Source organism: Pieris napi, chromosome 7 (genome assembly GCF_905475465.1).
Source record: "Pieris napi chromosome 7, ilPieNapi1.2, whole genome shotgun sequence".
Classification (NCBI taxonomy): domain Eukaryota; kingdom Metazoa; phylum Arthropoda; class Insecta; order Lepidoptera; family Pieridae; genus Pieris; species Pieris napi.
The window spans coordinates 675,282-696,285 of NC_062240.1; the positions used below are offsets into that span (position 1 = coordinate 675,282).

General features: G+C 33.8%; 3 protein-coding genes across 4 annotated transcripts; 1 reads left to right on the plus strand and 2 right to left on the minus strand.

Moving 5' to 3' along the window:
* Positions 1–96: 96 nt before the first annotated feature.
* On the minus strand, positions 97–13,194 carry LOC125050892 (cGMP-dependent 3',5'-cyclic phosphodiesterase-like). The gene is made up of 16 exons (XM_047650958.1): positions 12,945–13,194; positions 12,670–12,786; positions 12,289–12,384; positions 9,924–10,060; positions 9,569–9,674; positions 8,343–8,480; positions 7,774–7,925; positions 7,310–7,535; positions 6,997–7,151; positions 6,513–6,671; positions 6,173–6,261; positions 2,966–3,155; positions 2,308–2,449; positions 792–937; positions 614–710; positions 97–283 (listed from the first exon to the last, which is right to left on the minus strand). The coding sequence occupies exons 1-16, from the start codon at positions 13,119–13,121 to the stop codon at positions 167–169; spliced, it is 2,244 nt and encodes a 747-aa protein (XP_047506914.1). The 5' UTR covers positions 13,122–13,194; the 3' UTR covers positions 97–166.
* A 103-nt stretch (positions 13,195–13,297) lies between these two features.
* LOC125050893 (UBX domain-containing protein 1-B) lies at positions 13,298–15,811 on the plus strand. The gene is made up of 6 exons (XM_047650959.1): positions 13,298–13,473; positions 13,549–13,969; positions 14,172–14,356; positions 14,963–15,133; positions 15,287–15,405; positions 15,621–15,811. The coding sequence occupies exons 1-6, from the start codon at positions 13,424–13,426 to the stop codon at positions 15,665–15,667; spliced, it is 993 nt and encodes a 330-aa protein (XP_047506915.1). The 5' UTR covers positions 13,298–13,423; the 3' UTR covers positions 15,668–15,811.
* Positions 15,812–16,974: 1,163 nt separating this feature from the next.
* On the minus strand, positions 16,975–18,653 carry LOC125050894 (ribonuclease Oy). 2 transcript variants are annotated; one of them, XR_007117219.1, is made up of 4 exons: positions 18,509–18,653; positions 18,170–18,444; positions 17,514–18,091; positions 16,975–17,483 (listed from the first exon to the last, which is right to left on the minus strand). XR_007117219.1 is itself a non-coding variant. In XM_047650960.1 (3 exons), exons 1-3 carry the CDS (start codon positions 18,544–18,546, stop codon positions 17,619–17,621), a joined length of 786 nt encoding a protein of 261 aa, XP_047506916.1. In that variant the 5' UTR covers positions 18,547–18,653; the 3' UTR covers positions 16,975–17,618. The 2 variants fall into 2 exon arrangements, 1 of the variants encoding a protein (XP_047506916.1); XM_047650960.1 differs by having other exon boundaries at positions 16,975–18,091.
* Between the last annotated feature and the right edge of the window lie 2,351 nt (positions 18,654–21,004).

The following is a 21,004-nucleotide window of genomic DNA, read 5'->3' on the forward strand; positions in this document are numbered from 1 at the left end:
ATCTTAATCGGCACCCAAAATAAACGTATTCTGATATTTTTCTTTAGATTATTTTTATTACGATTAACGGCGATTACGGGAGACAAAAAATATAAATACATAATGTAATAATTTAATTCCAAACAATATAATTGACACAAACAATAACTATCAAAATAAAGATATATTAATCTCCCTCCTGTTCAGCTTCCAACCGCTGTCTTTCTTTCTCTTTGAGGTTCTGTTCTATCAAGTTGTCCAATTCGGGACTCAGGAGGACCGAGAGGCCAGCTGTTATGGGAACCTTAAAAATGATTCTTTAATCGCATAAAATTGAATTTACGGTTACTAGTTCGAAAACTCAGTCAGTAGCTGAATCAATTTATTACAAGTATTAAAGCACTCGCGGTTGCCTTCTTAATGTTATCAGGCGCAAACTATTAGAAACAAAAGAGCACAGATTCCATTGTATTAAAATTGATATTGTTATTTGGGGTTGAATTAAGTTCTTCAATAAGTAAATGAAAACGATAAGTATAGTATGTAAGAATTTTATAGGCTGGTTTGCTCCTCACTAGTAAGTAATGGTAGTAGAAGGTCATCTATGGAACTACTGCTTTTTAAAAGTTGTTACCTCTGCAAAAATAGGAATAGCTGCGTCCCACCTCTCAATGTGGTTCTCGATAATTTTTAAGCAAGGGCTTGCCTTCGGGATTATTCGGCCAACTATTCTGTTCACAAGAATATTCATACAAAAAATTAAATAATTATACCAATACCAATCAAGTATCATTAAATCCGTGACTACTCACTCAAATAATGGCACACACGTTGTATTCAAGAACTGAATCTCAAGGTCTGGAATAAAGCACTTCTCCCTGTCCATGATATTCGGAGGCAGATCACCTCTACTCTTCTCTAATTCTCCTTGCTTAAAGAATTCGCTGAGTACTGCCGCCTACGAAACAGCTGCTTTAAGGCCGATTTACATTATCTTAGTGTTTAGGAGAGTGCTTTAGGATAGTACTTTAGTTTAAACATGTAAACGCTACTTGCTTTAGTACGGTTCTACTTGACTTTCAAGTTGAATCAAAATAGAATCGCTTTTTATTTTTGTTTCAAGTGATACCCCTCCCGCGCAAGCCCCGAAATCTTCCCTCGTTGTGTGTAAACACGTAATTTAGTAAAACCTTTAGGAGAGTGCACAAGTGCCGTGAAACGCGTGCGTGTTTTTTTGATTTTTAAAGATGGCTAAATGGTCGGAAGATACAAGTTACAACTATCAAATTTGTGTCTGAATATGTTGTTCACGAATGTTTGTGGTCTGTGGAACGTTAAAAACAATTTATACAGAAACAAACAGGCTAGGCATTCGGCATACACTGCCCTAAAAGAAGCTATTTTATTTATTATTCATATTTAGTTTATTTATTTCGAATAAAATCTCGTCTTCTATTTGTTCCATAACTACGGTTAGTATTTTGCGTAGAATAGTGCGTGTTACCAAGTACATGAAAACGCTACTTGCTTTAGTAAACGCTACGCTAAAGAACTTGCCTTTCAAGTTGTACTAAAGTACTCTCCTAAACACTAAGATAATGTAAATCGGCCTTTAAGCACAGTACAATGAAGATTGTTTCGTAATGACTTTGAATACTCATTTTCGTGCGGCTTTATTGATTTGGGTTGAGAATTTTACAACAAAATATGAAGTAATTTTGTTAAGGCTACTAGTGAATTTTGACTGTGCGAATGAAACATTTTATGAACATAAGTTGTCTTCAAGCGTAAGATGCTGCAACCAATCTTCAGTCACCAAAAACAATTGCAAAGAAGCAATATATTAAATTTTTAAATTGTCGATTCGATTTAATGTTTGTATTTCTTGTCATTGATGCACATGTATTGAGTTATATATATGTTTTAGGAATAGTTATAAATTGAGCGTTACACGTTTAATAGCAAATGTAAAAATAAATAAATCAGTGGCGCTACAACCTCTTTAGCCTCAGATTACCGAATCCGTTTCATGATCATTTTTAAATCTAATAGGCAAGTAGGTGATCAGCCTCCAGTGCCTGACACACGCCGTCGATTTTTTTGGTCTAAGACATGTCAGTTTCCTCACGATATTTTCCTTCACCGTTCGAGCAAATGTTAAATGCGCACATAGAATGAAAGTCCATTGGTGCACAGCCGGGGATCGAACCTACGACCTCAGACAAGACACTATGGGAAAGTACCAGACGTACAATTTTTAACTATTATGTAAAATAAAAGCGACAATTATAAAGAACTATATGATAAGCGTGAACAATAAAAACTAACAGCGGTCTTCTTCACACATCCCCAGTCTTTGAGTTGGTCACTGAGGTCGGCTGCGTTCATTAGCAACGACTGCAGAGCTGTGGTATGACCGCGATTACCCTTTTGGAAGTCATACGATATTGCACGGAATTCGTTGAGATTCCTACAAATTATGCTTAAAATAAACATATGAAACTCTTGGGGGAATGAGGCCGGCGTAGAGATGCGAACCACTGTACTTATTATTTACTACGCGTCTTTTTATTTATTCACACAAGTTATTTACTTTAAATTTTCTCATCTATCATAACAGTGGAACTATAATGACGTAACAACATAACAAAAAACGTAACTAATTTTAATGCTTCAATTTATTGTAATGACATTCCTAGATTATATATGATTTAAAGGCCGGAAACGCACTCGCGAGCACTCTGACACTGAGTGTCCACGGGCGGCGGTATCACTTAGCATCAGATGAGCCTCCTATCCGTTTCAATCATAAAAACATACATAAATGCGATGATCGACAAGAATTGGGAGTTAACTATGTTTTTACAATATCTTATCATTTAACCAGGTTTAACAAAAGGGTTTATAAATTAATCTACACACAAAAAAAATCTGTAGCCTTCGTGATCAAAGAAATGTATATGCACTAAAGGTTCAAATCGTTTACTTGAAATAGTTAGCCAAATCCGTCGCCAGAACATAATCCCGTAACGTCATAATGGCTCTGTCGTAATCCCGTCTCGGGAGCGTCTCCAAAATATCGCATCCCTCCGTGTTGAGCACACACATCGCTTGTGCGAGGTGATGTCGCTCCATTACGCTACCTTCACTCGAGTATAGCGCTGCTAGAGTCGTCTCTGAAATATTTGAGATGAGAGGAACCAATTTGACAAATGAAAGGAATTAGGCGACCCCAGTATTATTATAAAAGGTACTGTACGAGCCAAGGCTGTACATTTTCCTTACTCAGGCTTTCTTAATTTTATAAGCGTGGCGATTTCCTAAATCGTCGGAGTTATGCCCCGAAAGTATAGCCAGACGTAGGCACTCTCTTCAACAGTCTCATTGCATTCATTCATTAGCAATTAACATTTCATTATTTCGCTTATATTCTATTATTGTATGCGAGTAGTTAATATAGAGTAAAAATAAAATCCTATATTATTTAAAGCACCCCGGTAACCCAAGTACCGTACAGGACTTTGTTGGAAAATTATCATATATTGCTTGCCTATATTCCATGATACCAACAAAATAGTGATAAAAATGCATAAAAATCTGTTTAGTAATTTTAGAGACACACAGAAACAACCGGGAATCTTAATTAGATAAGGATTTCACAAGCGACTTTCTTCTAGATCTTTGGAACACATCAAAATTGATTGATTCTCGGACTTCTCCCTACGAATATTTTTTATAGTGTCAGACTCGTTGTTATACAGGGTGTCCCAAAAGTCGACGTCAAGTCGAAATTTTCTCATAGGTAATGCCACACCAGTTATCAGAAAAAAAAAAAAAAATTAAGTCATGTATTTTTGAAGTTATGGAAATTTTCCTTTTATTCCAGAAAATGTACACCATGTGACAGTTTTTTCATTCCCGTTGTTACAAATATTTACTTTTGCCAATTTTTTTTCTTTTACGTCATCCCGAATAGTGCTTTATGTAACCTATGATCCTAAACCCTGTGCCGATCACTCCAACTTGTAGGAAAATGTCATTTTATACCGTACCAAGTTTTCAAAATTAATTTTTCGCACTAGTTCAACTGATCGTCCTGAAAAAAAATGTACTACTCCAGTTTGGCAAGCAGCTTTAAAAGTTTGCGCATTTAATAAGGATTCTAACGTGGTATAACACTTACTTCATTATTTCTTAGATCGGTCATAAAACTATTCTAGTGTACCCAAAGCGTTCCTTATAACCACAGCGTGGTTTAAATAAGATGGCGTAAAGTGTGAGCGAGACAGATAGTGACGCTACTTATTGCTATTGACACACGCACTACAGGTCAGTACGCAACGCTCCTTCGTTTACTACGCATCTTTTCGTATTCGCTGGTGTTATTTTGTGTTCTAACTTCTTTGGCTTCGTTTACGGACTTGTTTGCTTGTTATTTGGATTTTACATTTGTGGTCTACGACGACCTTTACTTTTCCCTGGACTTACGTGTTATTGTGTATTTGTACCATACCATGGCTACGTACACTACACAGGAATATGCTAACATGCACCTCATTTATGGGGAATGTTTATGTAATGCCAGTGAAGCCGCTAGACGGTATCGCGAGAGATACCCTAATGCAGATCGCTATCCGGATCACAGAGTTTTTACCAATGTGCACCGTCTACTGTTCTCTGAGGGCCGACTGCCAAACCAAGTGCACGGTGAAGGTAGAATTTCACAACCCTACGAGGCAGTTGTCCTTCAAGCAGTTGATGAGGACCCAAGTTGTTCGGTACGTGGAATTGAGGCCAGCACAGGTGTGCCCAAAAGTACAGCTCACCGAATACTACTAAAAAAGCGGAAGCAGTAGAATTTGTGAATAATGGACGATTTGCCCGCTTCATTTCACGATCTTTTTTAAGGAGATGTCGAGCCTGTATTGCAGCTGAAGGACGGCAATTTGAACATCTTCTATAAAAAAAGTAATAAATCTAATCATAAAAAAGAAACTGTCTATTTTACTTATTTGCGTCCGTATGTCATAAGCGTCACTATCTGTCTCGCTCACATTTTATGGAATGTCTCTCTCCATCTTATTTAAACCACGCTGTGGTCATTAGGAACGTTTTGGGTGCGCTAGAATCATTTGTTGTAATTTCAAAGAGATTGTTAAAAACAGACTTTGTTTAACAAAAAAAAATCTTATGGCCGGCTTAAGAAATATTGGACTCAGTGTTATACCACTGTAGAATCCTTATTAAATGCGCTAACTTTTAAAGCTACTTGCCACATAGTTTAGGATCATAGGTTACATAAAACACTATTCGGGATGACGTAAGTGAAAAAAATTGGCAAAAAGTAAATATTTGTAACAACAGGAATGAAAAAACTGTCACATGGTGTACATTTTCTGAAATAAAAGGAAAATATCCATAACTTCAAAAATATGTACATGACTTATTTTTTTTTTTTTTTTTCTGATAACTGGTGTGGCATTACCTATGAGAAAATTTCGACTTGACGTCGACTTTTGGGACACCCTGTATATCGCGCAGCCCGGACATTCAACGACCACTATTTATCCCTCGACTTGTTTTATCGCGGAATATGCTTAAAAAGAGTATGTATCAAGAATATCCATAGCGCTAAATCATCTGCATCATGAGCACGCCCCACATACAAACTTTCACTTTCATTACACAACACAGCCGAATATACTTATTTAATATTTTTAATAGATTTTTTTTTCATAAATGTTTACCAATTAGAATAATTTATACATATAATTATATTAGATAGGTGACAATTTAGTAACTGAGACCAAAATTTCCTACAGGCAATTTAATCTAAAAATAATGGCAAACGTGTTAATGTATATATATAACAATAACAAAGGTGTGACGGCTGTTCATGACCTCAGGTGCCTTTCTAGAATTAATTTCGTTACGTGTTGTTGATGTCTAAATATGAAAATATTTCTTCGTAATAGACAGTGGCTGTTGCGTTATAAAGAATGAATTAATGTATGGGTTTTGTGTTAAACCAACCAAATCAACAACCAAATATATCCTTTAGTCCTTAGGGACTTTTCGTTATATTGAATGACGTAAGTATTTCATCTTTAGCTATATGTTAAGTATAATTGTTTTTAGTTGTATATAATTTATGTTAGCTGTAAGATTACGAAATAAATATCCAAATACTTACGGCCCTGAATTTGAAAGTTGTTTGTTGTACCTCGATGGTCCATATCGTGCACCAAGCCTGCTATCACATACATGAGTGCTTGCAAATCACTAAAATGTCATTTTTTTATATATGCGGGTATACATTTAGATATAAGCTCCTATCTTTTAAGTTAAATTTTGTATTAAGTTAAATATTTCAATCAAACTTCACACGGTGTGCAAATTTGATTGAAATCGGTTCTGTTGTTTAGGAGTCCATAGCGGACAAACAACGTGACACGTAATTGATTTATATTAAGATTATCTACAAATTAAATGTACAGCATTTTCTTAGCTACGAATGATTACGAATTCTCTACCTCAAATATCCTTGCTGGATAAGTTTGTAGTTAGTCAACGCAGCATAGGCCCACTGCGCAACATTAAATGCGTGAAGCCAGCTGTGGTATGGCACATCTCTATAGCCTTTTTTCACGTGAAGTATGAAACGGGCAAGCTTGTGCTTCTTTATATTGAACCTGTAATTAATTAAAATTGTATGTGGATGTTGCAATAAAACGAATATTTAGTGGATATAATTTATTTAGACTTACCAAGTACAACAAGCTATAAAGTAATAGGACATTGACATTAATTTAAGAAAGGAAAAAAATACATAGTTTGTATAGCCAAAATAAACGTATGTCCAGGGTATGCAGTAACTGCATTTCATGGCTTGCTTGGCCCCCAGATTTTATAAAAAAAAACATAAGGTGTCAGGGATTTTGACGCAGATTCATTAGATAAGGTATATGCTGTCCTGTGAAACCTTAAAGTTTGTCTAAAGATAGGTAGGTAACATACTTTTTATCGAATCCAAGATCGTCGAACATCTTCAGTACATAACAAGGTAGTTCCCGTAGGGGCAGCGCACGAATGTTAAAATGGAGACTATTCAGGTGCGGATGGTTGTGAAAACCAGAGCATTCTAACAGACGGGATACTTCAGAGTCACCGACCTTTAAGACGTCGCTTTTATTAATAATAATAGTTAAACTTTTTTAGTACAAGTATAATTGATTTGGTTTACAGAAGTACTGCATTCCTTATACTGGTTAAGCGCGATTTCAAAAAAACACCAAATAAATCGAAACATTCGAATTAAAATATTTCGTACTTTCATGTGGTACATGACCAGCTCGTTAGCTAGAGCATTCCTTATATGCGCCTCTTGAATCTTCTGATAGACCACCGAGTGCATGATACAGACTCCACAGTAAATGCTAAATGCGAGAGCCATTTCCTCATCCATTGCATCGAAATACGGATCGCCAATTTTATTAATTAATTGCCCAACGCCAATAATACCGGTTTGCTCACGGATTGGAAAACAAAGGATGGATCTAGAAAATCATAAAGCGTTTTGAACTTTTTAACACAATGGAAACTAAGTTAATTAACGAAAAGTTTAACAGTAAATTTTTATGATATTTGCTATTAAAAAAAATCATTTTTGCTTGAGACTTACCTAATCAGGCATTAACGATATCATTGAGGCACAGATTCGATTAATTTGAAACAGTTTACTATGAAATTGTTAAAAACATTTCTGCAAAACTTAAGCTACAAAAACATACGTACTTGCATTCAACTCCCGAGTTACAATCTATTTCAGAATAATACGCAGGGTGGTTTTTGGCGACTTTGCAGTTTATCAAAGTGCCTGTACTTATCACCTGACCCGTTATGCCAACGTCCATTGGAAAACGACGCTCAGACATTTCTTTGTCATCCTGAAAAATTATGTTAATATTTTGCTGCATACTACTAATATACGAATTTATTCTACTCACAATGTATAAAATTAGATCAGTGTATTTCTTACGTTACGTTTGGGAGGGGGGAACCTTTTATAAAACGTTCCGAGGCGGGGTGGGGATTGAATTACGCGTTATTGTTAATATTATTTCCCACTTTCAAGTACTTTACACCACACAGTGGTAACGTTTAGGTATAAAGAGTCACTTGGTGGTCACGAAACGTTTTATTATACTTAGGTACTGAAAAACGTTTCGGCGCGTTACATGCGGGGGGGGGGGGGTCAATAATCTCCAAAAATTGCGTGACGTAATACTTGAACGCTCCCATAGTCACGAGGTCGACCTATTAACGAATGTAGGGCAAATCCCCATAATGCTTCCAAAACTTACCGTATTCGTAGTTCCTGTAAATCTCTTCACTAGCTCCATTCGCTCAACGTCAACCAAGAGTACACAACAATGCTCTGCTTTCGTCAACTGTTTCGCTTGATCCATTGCTATTTGGAGCAATGTTTCCAACGACGCCACCTCGAATATAAATTAATATCTTATTGGTACAAAAGGTAAAAATACATGACATCAAGCCGATATTCACGCAACTTATACACCTTATGCAGCTCCTTACAAACGGTGTGTAAAAAAAACATGGCGATTAAAAAGAGTGGCGGAGAGTTTATTGCCAGTTCTTCTCTTCCGTTATACGCCCTTGATTTGAGAACTGGCACTAAATGTAAAGTTAAAAGCATTTCATATACATTTCTTTTTTTGACGTTCATAAGTGTACATTGTGTTACCTATATGATTAAATGATTTTTGACTTTTGACTTAACAATCAGACCTTGGAAAGTGTCTCGAAAATACGATATCTAGGTACAGTGATTGATGAAAAGGGTGACCATAGCATCTAAATCCGTTGTTGAACAAGCGAGGAAAGCCTTTTCGAAACTACAAAAAAAGTACTTTGTGACAAACGCCTGAAATGAACTTTAGGCGCGATTTTACGTCTTCTCTGTTCACGGCGTAGAATCTTGGACGCTTACAGAACCTATGTCTAAAAAACTGGAAGCGTTTCTGGGTTTATAAACGTAATAATATACGTAGTAATATCTTGGACAGAGTACAGATATATAATATAAAATAGAACCATGCTGGACAGAATGCAAAAGAACAAAGAAGTGATTATACGGTTAAGATGGTTCAGAAACGGAAACTTGAATATTTCGGACACGTCTTACGTAACACCATAAAATTCGAGCTCCTTCAACTAATCACACAAGTTAAAGTGGCAGGTAGCAAGCTGGCCGCAGATTCACGTCATGGTTCAAGAATCTTAGACAATCCAAACCATTGACAAAGCTCTAAGTCATTGTTCAGAAGCGCGTCATCCAAAATTAAAGGAGATTATGATACCATGATGATCGCCAACCGTCGAAAGGAGATGGAGATACGAAAATAATATTTATATGCCCTTTCCCTTTTTTAATTACAGCCATATATATATACTAGAATATATTTACTCGGACTTGTATAAACCTCCGAAAAAATACTTTATTAAAAAGTAATGATAATTTATGGTGTGGTTTGTATATGTAGTAGGAATAAGCATGCAAACTTACTTGTGTAAACAATCGTCTAGCGACCCGCAGTAACTGCTGGCATTTTTGCTTCAAAGTGCATTCGTATTCAAGAGCTATGGCCTTTTTTAGTACTGGCCACACGAACCTAATAATTGAAAAATTAAAAACCGACTGAGTTCATTAGGTTCATGAACTCTAATGCTTACCAGGAATACGTTTTTTACTCTGATATCATTACAGGAATATCAACTGATTTATGAGTTTTTATTACAGTGAAAGCATCGAAACTCGAAAGTTGCTACTGTTATTAAAATTTTGAGCTGCCTATTTGTGATTTTGTGCCTATAGCGTATACAATTGTATAATATGTATATCGATTTTTTTAAGTACTTACAAAAAACACTCGTGTATCAGAATAGTAACGTGCTCTTCCAAAATCTTTGGCGCAATCACACAAACGACGACTGAGAATGTTTTGTCTATTACGGGAAACATAATCACGCGTTTTTTAATATTGTCTTTCGTGACATACTGAAAAGCGAGAATACCTAAAGTCAATAATTTCTTAAAGAATGCGAGAAGAAGATATTCACAACTATTTATTATTCTATGTGTCCAAATACGAATTTTATAGCCAATGTACAATAAATTTATGAAGATGTTGACATTTTCCTCCTTACTAAAGAGGAAGAAATATTTTAGGAAGCGGGAGGAGTTTGACTTTATTTAGGAGTAGTAACAATTTTTTTTCTTTTATATATGTTAACGTAAAATTGTAAACACCGTTAGATTGTAATCTATCTCGCGAGATTATAAACTGTCGAAAGATTGTGAACCTCAGCGTACTGCTTACAATTTAACGTATTATTATTCGGTAGACTGTACTACACTAACTTAGTTATCATTCAAACTTCTTTGGTCAATTACAGATTAATTTTACTTCCCAACAATTTCATATAACTACCGAATAATAATACGTTAATTTGTAAGCAGTTCGTTGAGGTTCACAATCTTTCGACAGTTTATAATCTCGCGAGATAGATTACAATCTAACGGTTTTTACAATTTTACGGTGACATATATAAAGTTGTAGTTAATTTAAGGTTAATTTCAGTTTTCTCTTTTTTACCCGGGACAATTTAAAAACAAAATTTAATAGTGACAATTTTTTCCGAGGAGCAAAGAATTTTTATTAGTTCAACATATTTATAAAAAAAATCAATATAATTATAATCGTAATTAAAAACGGTCATCGACTCGCTTTTTATTAAATTTAGGGTAAATATTTCTCACATCAATCCACTTATTGGGAATGTGTGTGAGTCCACTTATTAAGGCCGATTTACATTATCTTAGTGTTTAGGAGAGTGCTTTAGTACAACTTGAAAGGCAAGTTCTTTAGCGTAGCGTTTACTAAAGCAAGTAGCGTTTACATGTTTCAACTAAAGTACTATCCTAAAGCACTCTCCTAAACACTTAGATAATGTAAATCGGCCTTTAGGAACAGTTTGAGCTAGGTAGGTATACTAAAAACGAAGGATGAAATTCGGAAAATGTTTGAGATTTCGGTACTGGAAAACCCTTTGATCCAAGTTTAAATCGCTCCCATACTCTTGCAATCAGAAGTTGTCTTAGCAATATTCAGGTTTTTTTCTGATTATTTGGAATTTAAAATGTTCCGCAGCTTCTTAGACATTGTTGTAGTTTATTTCAGATTTAAAGTTTAAAAGAGAGAATAGAAATAATATTATTTTCTGAAAAATCACAACTTTACAACACGTTTTTTTAGTAATTCGTTTGCGTCAGCAGTTAATCAACGTATTATTTAATTTTAATTTTTAAATAATAAAAAACAAAGTACGGTTCAAATACGGGACAGAGACAGTCCCGCCGGGGCCTTTTAAACTAAGCCTAAAACTTTCCGGGAAATACGGGACGTCTGGCAACGCTAGTCATGACACATAACAGCCAGTCAGTACCTACTGACTAACGTAACGTAAAGGCCAATTTACATTATCTTAGTGTTTAGGAGAGTATTTTAGTACAAGTTGAAAGGCAAGTTCTTTAGTGCTTTAGTGCGTTGCGAGTGAACATTTACATTTCTTCCAGTAGAGTATCATTACAGCGCCACAATGAACGCGCGACGACGTCGGCAAATACGCTCTATTCTACGCAAAATAATAACTGTAGTTATGGAACAAATAGAAGACGAGATTGTATTCGAAATAAATAAACTAAATATAAACAATAAATAAAATAGCTTCTTTTAAGGCAGTGTATGCCGAATGCCTAGCCTGTTTGTTTTTGTATAAATTGTTTTTAACGTTCCACAAACCTTCGTGAACAACATATTCAGACACAAATTTGATAGTTGTATCTTCCAACCATTTAGCCATCTTTAAAAATCAAAAAACACGCACGGGTTTCACGGCACTTGTGCACTCTCCTAAAGATTTTACTAAATTACGTGTTTACACACAACGAGGGAAGCTCTCGGGGGTTGCGCGGGCGCGGAAGGGGTGTCACTTGAAACAAAAATAAAAAGCGATTCTATTTTGAATCAACTTGAAAGTCAAGTACAACCGTACTAAAGCAAGTAGCGTTTACATGTTTCAACTAAAGTACTATCCTAAAGCACTCTACTAAACACTAAGATAATGTAAATCGGCCTTTAGTAACTGTTCCTAAAACCATTACTTAATAATTTCAATAAAAATACAACTACTATTACTAACAGAACTGGGTGTTAATATACTTACTGGTGAAACGATTGTTTGAAAATCAGCTCCAAAGTTCGTTAGAATATCGTTTTGTTCGACCACTGATTTCAACACATCCGCCATTTTTGCGGTCATCTACAAATTCATTCCATGCAACATTTATTTCTTAGTGAATATTCTAACGAAATTATGTTGCTAATTGTACTAATATTTAAAGACGTAACGATATCTCTGACGCTACCTTTAAAATTACTAAACCGAAAAATATGATTTCAAGGGACAAGTCATCACTTGTAAGTACTTTATGTCCGAATAAAAATATATTATATAAAACGTAGGTATTTTATTTACATAACATATTGTTCAAATCTTTTCTCCCCAATACCAACCGAGTAAATTAGGCTGTTTACACGTACTTACACAAATCTTATTTTTTCTAGCTAAAGCAGTAGCATCCACAGCATCAAGTGAAGCCTCCATACCGGCGTTGTGAACCACCACTTGCAGAACTGCATCGGCCTCGCATTCGTCGCGTAACTGATAATTGATAATGATTTACGCCCAATGATTTTCAAACGCTTTTTTTAACGGACGAAAACGGACATATAATATATACATATACAATTACACTGTACAGTGATTATGCTATAAAACTTTTCAATAATGGAAAAATGCCATTTAAATAAAACACTAACGTAGGTATTTATTTTTACTTCCAGTTGCGCAGCACTATCATCGGTAAGACTCATAACTAAATCCAAAATCTTCCCAGGGTCGCTGTTTTGTATACTTTTTCGCCTGCTATGCCGTTTTTGCGATGCCATCTTTAAAGAGTTCAAAAAAACAATAACACGGTGTTGTAGTGTTGGCATAAACCAAATTTTATGGTTTAATATTTATTGATAAATGTCATATCTCAAAATTATGAATGGTAATCTACAGATGTAGTAGGGGCGTGTCTATATCTCTATATCTCAGACCTTTTTAAGGGTAGTTGACACTTGACTGTCATAACTCTTATTCACATAATATGACAAATCACTAGTGACACTACATTTGACACTTGGCTGTTACGAGAAAGATACTTTGAGGGATGAAAAGTGATAATTACTTTAACTTTTAAAATTGTTAACTATTATACATTTACTAAAAAATAACGATTACTTTTTCGACAATGGCTGAAATACAAACTCTAATGGAAATGGGGTTCCCCAAGGAAAAAGCGTAAGTTAGTCTGATATGTTTTGTTTTCAGGAAATGTTAGGTTATTTCATTGGTTGTTTCAATATTTGTTTTTAGTGAAAAGGCGCTGGCCGTTACAAATTACAAAGGAGTGGAGCCGGCTATGGAATGGCTTTTAGCTCATGCGGAGGAGATGGATGCCGGTACTGGGCATACAGTGGGTGGTGCGGCGGCATCTGCTGAAATTACAATTCCTACCCCTTCTACCGCTACCGAAACTGTTCCAGCTAGTTCTTCCGAGACGACTTCAACTGCTGATGCTGAAGTTGAAGCAAAGTCTTTTAAATGCGAAGATTGTGGAAAGTTATTCAAAAATCAAGATGAAATGGAATTTCATGCAGCTAAAACGAATCATAGCAATTTCTCTGAATCTACAGAAGAAAAGAAGCCATTGACTGAAGAGGAAAAAAAAGCACAATTAGCACTATTAGAAGACAGAATGAAGCAAAAGCGAAAAGAAAGAGAGGAGAGAGAAAAGGTAAGTTCCTTAATATAAATTAAATTAATATATATATAATATATTTTTATTTAGTACCTTTTGGTTTTAAATTTGATTATATACACATTCTGTAAATCTAAAACAAAATATGTCTTTTGTATAAAGTGCACATGAGGCAAAATTGTAATTCTTACTGTAAATATACTAAGCATATTTGATTTTCTTTTTGACAAATTTTCAGGCTGAAGCTTTAGAGCGAGAAAGGTTAAGAATCAAATCTGGAAAAGACCTCCAAGAAGCTAAGTTAAGGCTCCAAGAGCAAGAGATGCAAAAGCTGGTAGAACAGAGAAGGCGAGAAAAAATGGAGGACCAGAAGGCTAGAGATAGAGTCAGAGCACAAATAGAAGCTGATAAGCAAGCAAGGAAGTCAGTATTGTTTTAATTAGCTTTTAGGCAAATATTTTCAAAACACAAATAACAAAATTGAGAATATACTCTGTATGTGTTTGCAAATTTAGAGTTCATGTTAAACTTGTATGTTTACTCTTATGATCAGTTTTACACATAGGCTTCTTTAGTGTAAACCTGAAAGCTGAATGAACAAATGATAATTTGGGAAGGGAAAGCTTAATCACAACATGAATAATTTTGTAGAATTGTGTGTAGTTGTTACGAGATATTTCAACTTAAAATTGTAGAAAAGAGTTGCTACAACAGTTGGAAATAAGGTAAACTGAAAGAATAGTTCTGGTGTCAGTATTATAAAAAAATTACTTAGTAGGCTCTGCTTGAATTTGAAATTATAATTATATTTGTTTTTTAACTTAGTTAAAAATTTATATTTGTCTTTTTCAAGAAAAGGTATCTTATTATGACATCTGCATCATCTATGCTTTATGGTTTTAAAGTATGGGTCAGGCCTTTGTCTTTAACATATCTATTATTTTAAACACAAAATGTCAAACTCCACATTACAATAGACAGTTACAAGAATACCTTTCAAACTACATTGAAGGATGAAAAAAATTGCAGGTTAGCTGCATCAGGACAAACGGCACCTGCGCCAGTGCCAGCCCCTCCGCAAGTTATTTCCACTCCAGGCCCCAAGGTGGCCTATGACCAGGCCAGGATACAGCTTCGACTACCTGATGGTCAGTCTCTGACACAAACATTTGGTGCCAAGGAACAGTTGGCTGCTGTTAGGTGAGATAACATCAGCAGGTTTCTTAAACCAATCAATATTTTTCCTACAGAATTCAGCATGCCTCATAATAAATAAATTATTTTAATAATAGACTAATTATAATTGCACAGTGCTTAAATATTTTCGGCTACATATTGCTTTATTTATTTCAGGGTATTTTTACAAATGAATAAACCAGAATATTCAGAGGAGGATCACTTTAAATTCATGACCACATTCCCAAAAAAGATATTCACTTCAGATGACTATGAAAAACCATTGGATCTATTAGGTATATATATTTATTTACTTAATTATCATTCATTAGCTCGTTATAATAATAATAGCCATACAATATATAAAACAAAGTTAAACTTATTATTTATATGTACTTATTAATTTAAGACAATAATATAATAAATAATTTAAGCATAAATGATTTATTGGAAGGTTTAATATTGACTATAACTATTTAAGAAGGTTTTTTAAAGTATTTCTTCTTTTCAGGTTTGGTGCCATCAGCGGTAATAATAGTATCTAAAGGTCAGAATTAAATTCCATTTGGAAAGTGTTTACAGTGGTCATATTTATTTGTACAAACTATTCATATTAAAGTATGTATGGGTGTTACATGATTATTTAAAAATTTATGGGAACGAAAATGTTACACACATTACTGAAATAAAATCTCAAATTATTGTTTTGTTTATTGAATTATAATATTTAAGCTAGCTCAACAGTTCTCCATAAAATGTAAAAAAAAAACGATTAGCTTGATTGGAGGTTTGAGGAAATAATGTATTTGTTGTTGACATAGATTAGAACATAACAGTTCATGGAACATACACAATAATGTGTTTACTTAATGTTTCAGCATAAGTAATACATAATCAATTATGGAGTATAATTGCTAAATTAATATACATTATCTTAGACTGATATTTTTATTTTTAATAACTTGGAAAAAATTAATCATAACACAATTAAACTTCTATAAATAAAATAATCAAATAGTTTTCATTGTAGCATGTCTCGCGACAATCTATATTGATGAAATAAATAATATGTTTCAACCTAATATAAATAAAATGGAGGCAACAACATTGATCCTGTACACCCCTAACTTACAAACTGATGGCCAAGACCTGAGAAAATATTAGTAGTACTTCAAAGTGATCAGGTGCTGATCGAAGTGATAAGCTAAAAGAAGGATATTATAAGTAACATTAAGAGAAGTTGGTAGATCTCTTAATATATCTATAAGTAAATATAGGTTATATTCTTATTAAATAAGAAGTTTTGTTTCATAATATGCTGTAACACAGTTCTAGTTTCTTTAGTGACAATTAAAAAAAACTGGTTCTATATTTGATTCCAAATGTATATTTACTAGTTTGTGGGCGCATCGTTTTTTAAAGAACCAATTTATTTACAAGAATGGGGGCAAACAACTTGGTATTTAGAAATAAGTTTTATTGCCGCTCATGGACTCGCACTAGGTAACAAGAAGTAACTGAAATCAATATTATACTTACCATAAAGTTATTACATGTGTAAAAGGTTAACTAAAAATATGTTAGAAGTTTTAGCTCTATTGACAAGAAGCTTTAAGTCAAAGTAACAGGGAAGTATAAACACCATTATCCTAACATAGTAATTACAATGGTAACAATTAATTTTTTTATTGCATGTTTGGCCCCATCCGGGATTTCAACCAGAGGCTTTACAATGGACAATTCAGTTATACAGAAATACCGTACACAACACGGAATTCAAATCAATCCCAACTACTAATAAGAAAGTTACTTAGGGCTACAATTGAACCCCAAAGCTAGTTGGTATGAAATAAATAGTAAACACATACATTAAACTTTTTATTTATGTGCTAAATTCAAGCATAAGAAATGACAAGTTCTCTCTTAATTAACATTTAATCTAACTTTAAGCTTATTATTTTTTTGTCCCTCAAGCGGTATTCATATACCACATATCCTTATGCATAATTTGTCAAATCAGGTTTGTCATATGAAACAGCTTACATGTTTATACCACTATTACTATTAGATTATTCTAATACCATTTAATTATAAATGAAAAACATTTAAGTACAAAGGAATCAAAGATCAATTTCATAGAGGAAAAATTCATTGAGATAATTTTACAAGTTAAAAAAAAAATGTTTAAATAGAAGATATTGTAGAGACAGTAGATATTAAAATTCATTGACATAGAGAAATTTTGTAACAATAATAATAACAATTCATTTTAAATATTGTAAACATAATTAAGAATGCATTTGTTTTATCATGAATCACAAAAGCTATTACATTCAACATATGGAGGAGGAATCATACATTACAATATATAAATCTTTACAAAAAATTTGAAAACAAGGTAAATCTTTACAAAAAATTACCCAATATAAATAAAATTTAACTTGATCATTTTATAAAACTCTTAATATTATGCTATCCAATATAATGTTAATTAATAATTATGTTTACATTACAGGGTAAACCATTGCAGCCATGTAACCAACTTATACAGTTGGATATATAAACTGTTTTCCTTATAGTGAGGATAAATTATGTTTTTATTTCCGTCACAGTTGGTTATGATAGAATCAGTACCAATGTCTCTACGAGCCAAAACTCCATCACAATCACATAACTTTAATTCCTTGGTGAAGCATATACGAATTTCTGACATATAACTTTCTCCATCCATTTTTCTGCATTCAATGGCTGGATCAATATTAAGGGATTTCTTAACAGCATTGTTTATATCCGTTATATGGTAATCATCAGTGTTGGAAGCTATTATACCAGCGTCACTTAAAATCCTAGCCATAGAGTATTTTTCCAACCAATCAAGGCCTATGGAAAAATACTTCAATTCAGAATTTAAAGGTTCCAGTTGTGCTGCACAGGTACCATGTTTGGTCCATTCATGAGCCCAGAGTGCATAGTTAGAAGTTCCTAAAACACATATTTCAATTGAAAATTTTAACAACTCCGATAATAGTAATAATATAATTGAGTATTAATAATGCATACCATTAAAAATGTTAGTCCATTCTTCCAATAGTTTATCCTCAATAGGCCTAATCTTTTCAGGGTCAAATAACCAAGTTCTATTACAGTTGGCAGGACCAATTGTTCCAAGTTTAGTTGGCCATATGCCATGGACAGACCAGGCATCATTTTTATGTGGCATTGTACATTTATGCCGAGGGTTCATCTTTTTCCATTCCTTACAAACCGTAGCGGGCCAGCTTTGTGTAAATATTAATAAATCGAAATCATGGTTTATTTGATGTGTAAACTGTAAACTAATAACAGTGTGTTAACAAGAAATTTACAAAAAAAAAAATTATATATTTAATAACCACTTACCAATTAAATAAAAAAGCAATTATTACAAAGGAATTCATTATTTGTAAAATAAATTCATTTATAATATATATACAAATTCATTAAGGTGTAAAATGTAAAAATATGTAAATAACAAAATTTAATCCATTGTCATGTTATCTTCGTATTCAAACAGTGTTGCCAGATCCAAATTTAATTTTCCGGGAGGTATATCTATAAAAATCCGGGAGTCTTATGGTAAAATTACAAAAATAATCGGGAGAGTTTTAATACATATTTTTATTAAGTTTCTGTAAAATTTGGTCTTTAATTTCGAAATTGAAGCAATTAGAATTTTTCAAAATGTTTTTTGTATGCAGGACTCCCGATATTACCGGGGTAGAGAGTTGGTTCCGTAACTTTGTTTTCGTTAAATTTATTTGCGAAAACAGCCTTTCCACAGATGCACTTGAGTGTGGCAAGCACATAAAACTCAAAACTGTCAAAGTTAAATTTGGAAACATTTTTCTGCCATCACCCAAATGCATCTGGGCTATCTTTTTCCAGAAAGCTCCTACTTCTAAATTTTCATCTTCAGTATTTAACTTCGTATTCCGAAGAAGCCGCCATTCGGTGTCAATCTGTTGAATAACATTTGAAGGTGCTATATTTGGGAACCTTCCCAATATGTCAGCGATGGATAGTATTTTGCCACTACAAACTATTTTTGGATCCATAAATTCCATTTTTTTCAAAATTTCCATATCGTCTTCAAATGGAAATCGCTGTAATAGTTGTTTAATTGCCTCAATGTAAAACTCTAAACAGCGGAACTTGAATTTTTTTATTTCTTCGGGACTGATTGTTAATGTTGGTGAAGATAATGTCGCCCCTACTTCAGCGCCTAAATACCAATCTTTTATATCCATGTACTTTCTGGGATTTTTATAGTCGATGTTTTTGTGATCATTTCTTGAAATGTATTCTTCTTTCACATAACATCCCAAAATTGTGTAGATTACGGTCATCACCCTGTTGTAAATTATGTGTACATTTGTATTTTCTGATTGCATGGTTCTGTTTAGTTCGTTGAATATTCCTAAGGCATACGCCATAAATTGCAGATATAGCTTGTTCACTGGATTTTCTATCATTCTCAATATGTTTTCTGCAGCTTTAATACGGTCGCTGAAAATAGCGTCCCTAAAGTACAACTTTAAGGCTTCGTATTGTTCTAGCAACCTCTTTACTACTGCCTCTAAAGAGAGCCATCTTGTTTGAGAAGGTTGCAGCAATTTGTGTGGTTTTAATTCCAAAAATTCTTGGAATTCTTTCAACAAGCCGGTACGTTTTGGGCTACCATTCAAATAGTTATACACATCCCGTGCTAGATCTTCGGGTTCTCGAGGCAATTTTATCTATATATCCGGTTTGTCTATGTTCTCTGAATTCCAAAGGTTTGCTGTTTTATATTCAACTTTATTCCATTCCATCAAGGCATACTTTACGCTACATACTTTACAAACTCATTACTTTTGTGATTCGTTCGGTGGTTCGGTGATTCGTTTCACGCAGTAGAGGCAGTGTTTTTAGTAACTTGAGTTGAATCTGTGGAACAGTAAATTAAAATCGGGAGGTTTAATTAAGGATCCGGGATATCGGGAGACATTTAGTAAAATCGGGAGAACTCCCGGAAAATCGGGAGACCTGGCAGCAGTGTATTCAAAACATGACAATTGACAACTGGTATTCGGCCAAGTCACAGTCATTCATTAGACATGTAAATTGTCTGCTAAGCGCTTCCAGAGATACAAATTACAAAGCTACTTGCGAAACGTATTCACTACGAGAAAGCAATTTGTTTAATTAAAATTGATTACCACATTGGTAACAATTATGATTATCACGGACTTATCGAATTATCTGCCTTATATATTAACTGACTTTGATTTAATTTCATTGAAAAATTTTGTTTGGTGGATTCGTAAATTGCGACTCGTAGCCATAACTTAACTTTTCTTTTATCTTCTGTTACCTATGCAAATATTAAATATTACTAAATTATTAATATTAATATAATATTATTTTTTTAGTAACGCCTTTTTCTGTTACTTGTACCTATTAGCACGCATGTACAAAATAAAACAAATGAGAATGAAATATATTTTGGCTCCAATCAGCAAGTTTAAACCACATAATATGAGAAAAACCTGCGCCTACGGTGATCCCAAGTGTGAGACAGAAGTGCTACCGGATATTAAGAGATCTATATCGAAGTTACAGTGTACCGGTGGTCGAGGTAACATTGGCAATTGAATATTTAGGTACACATAACTATAAAATAAATTAATACGCCTCAATACGCTATGAAAGTGTTTGCTGTTTTGCTAATAATAAATAAATAATAATAAATGATGATTATGTCTTAGGACCTCAGGTCCATATTTTATAATTGTTTTTATCATAACATGGACAGAAATGTATATATTTAATACAGCAGAGAATTTTTGCTTGCCGGTGAAAGGCGATAATGGGATA

What these genes read in the sequence shown, in the direction of transcription:
- LOC125050893 (XM_047650959.1), top strand. Translation starts at nt 13,424, where the DNA reads ATGGCTGAAATACAAACTCTAATGGAAATGGGGTTCCCCAAGGAAAAA. An exon ending in GGGTTCCCCAAGGAAAAAGC is followed by an intron (nt 13,474 to 13,548) that starts GTAAGTTAGTCT and finishes ATTTGTTTTTAG; the next exon opens with TGAAAAGGCGCTGGCCGTTA. An exon ending in AAAACCATTGGATCTATTAG is followed by an intron (nt 15,406 to 15,620) that starts GTATATATATTT and finishes TCTTCTTTTCAG; the next exon opens with GTTTGGTGCCATCAGCGGTA.
- LOC125050894 (XM_047650960.1), bottom strand. Translation starts at nt 18,546, where the DNA reads ATGAATTCCTTTGTAATAATTGCTTTTTTATTTAATTG. An exon ending in ATTGCTTTTTTATTTAATTG is followed by an intron (nt 18,445 to 18,508) that starts GTAAGTGGTTAT and finishes CACTGTTATTAG; the next exon opens with TTTACAGTTTACACATCAAA. An exon ending in ATGGACTAACATTTTTAATG is followed by an intron (nt 18,092 to 18,169) that starts GTATGCATTATT and finishes TATGTGTTTTAG; the next exon opens with GAACTTCTAACTATGCACTC.
- LOC125050892 (XM_047650958.1), bottom strand. Translation starts at nt 13,121, where the DNA reads ATGCCAACACTACAACACCGTGTTATTGTTTTTTTGAACTCTTTAAAG. An exon ending in TTACAGGAACTACGAATACG is followed by an intron (nt 7,926 to 8,342) that starts GTAAGTTTTGGA and finishes ATAATTTTTCAG; the next exon opens with GATGACAAAGAAATGTCTGA. An exon ending in ACGTGTGTGCCATTATTTGA is followed by an intron (nt 711 to 791) that starts GTGAGTAGTCAC and finishes TCTTGTGAACAG; the next exon opens with AATAGTTGGCCGAATAATCC.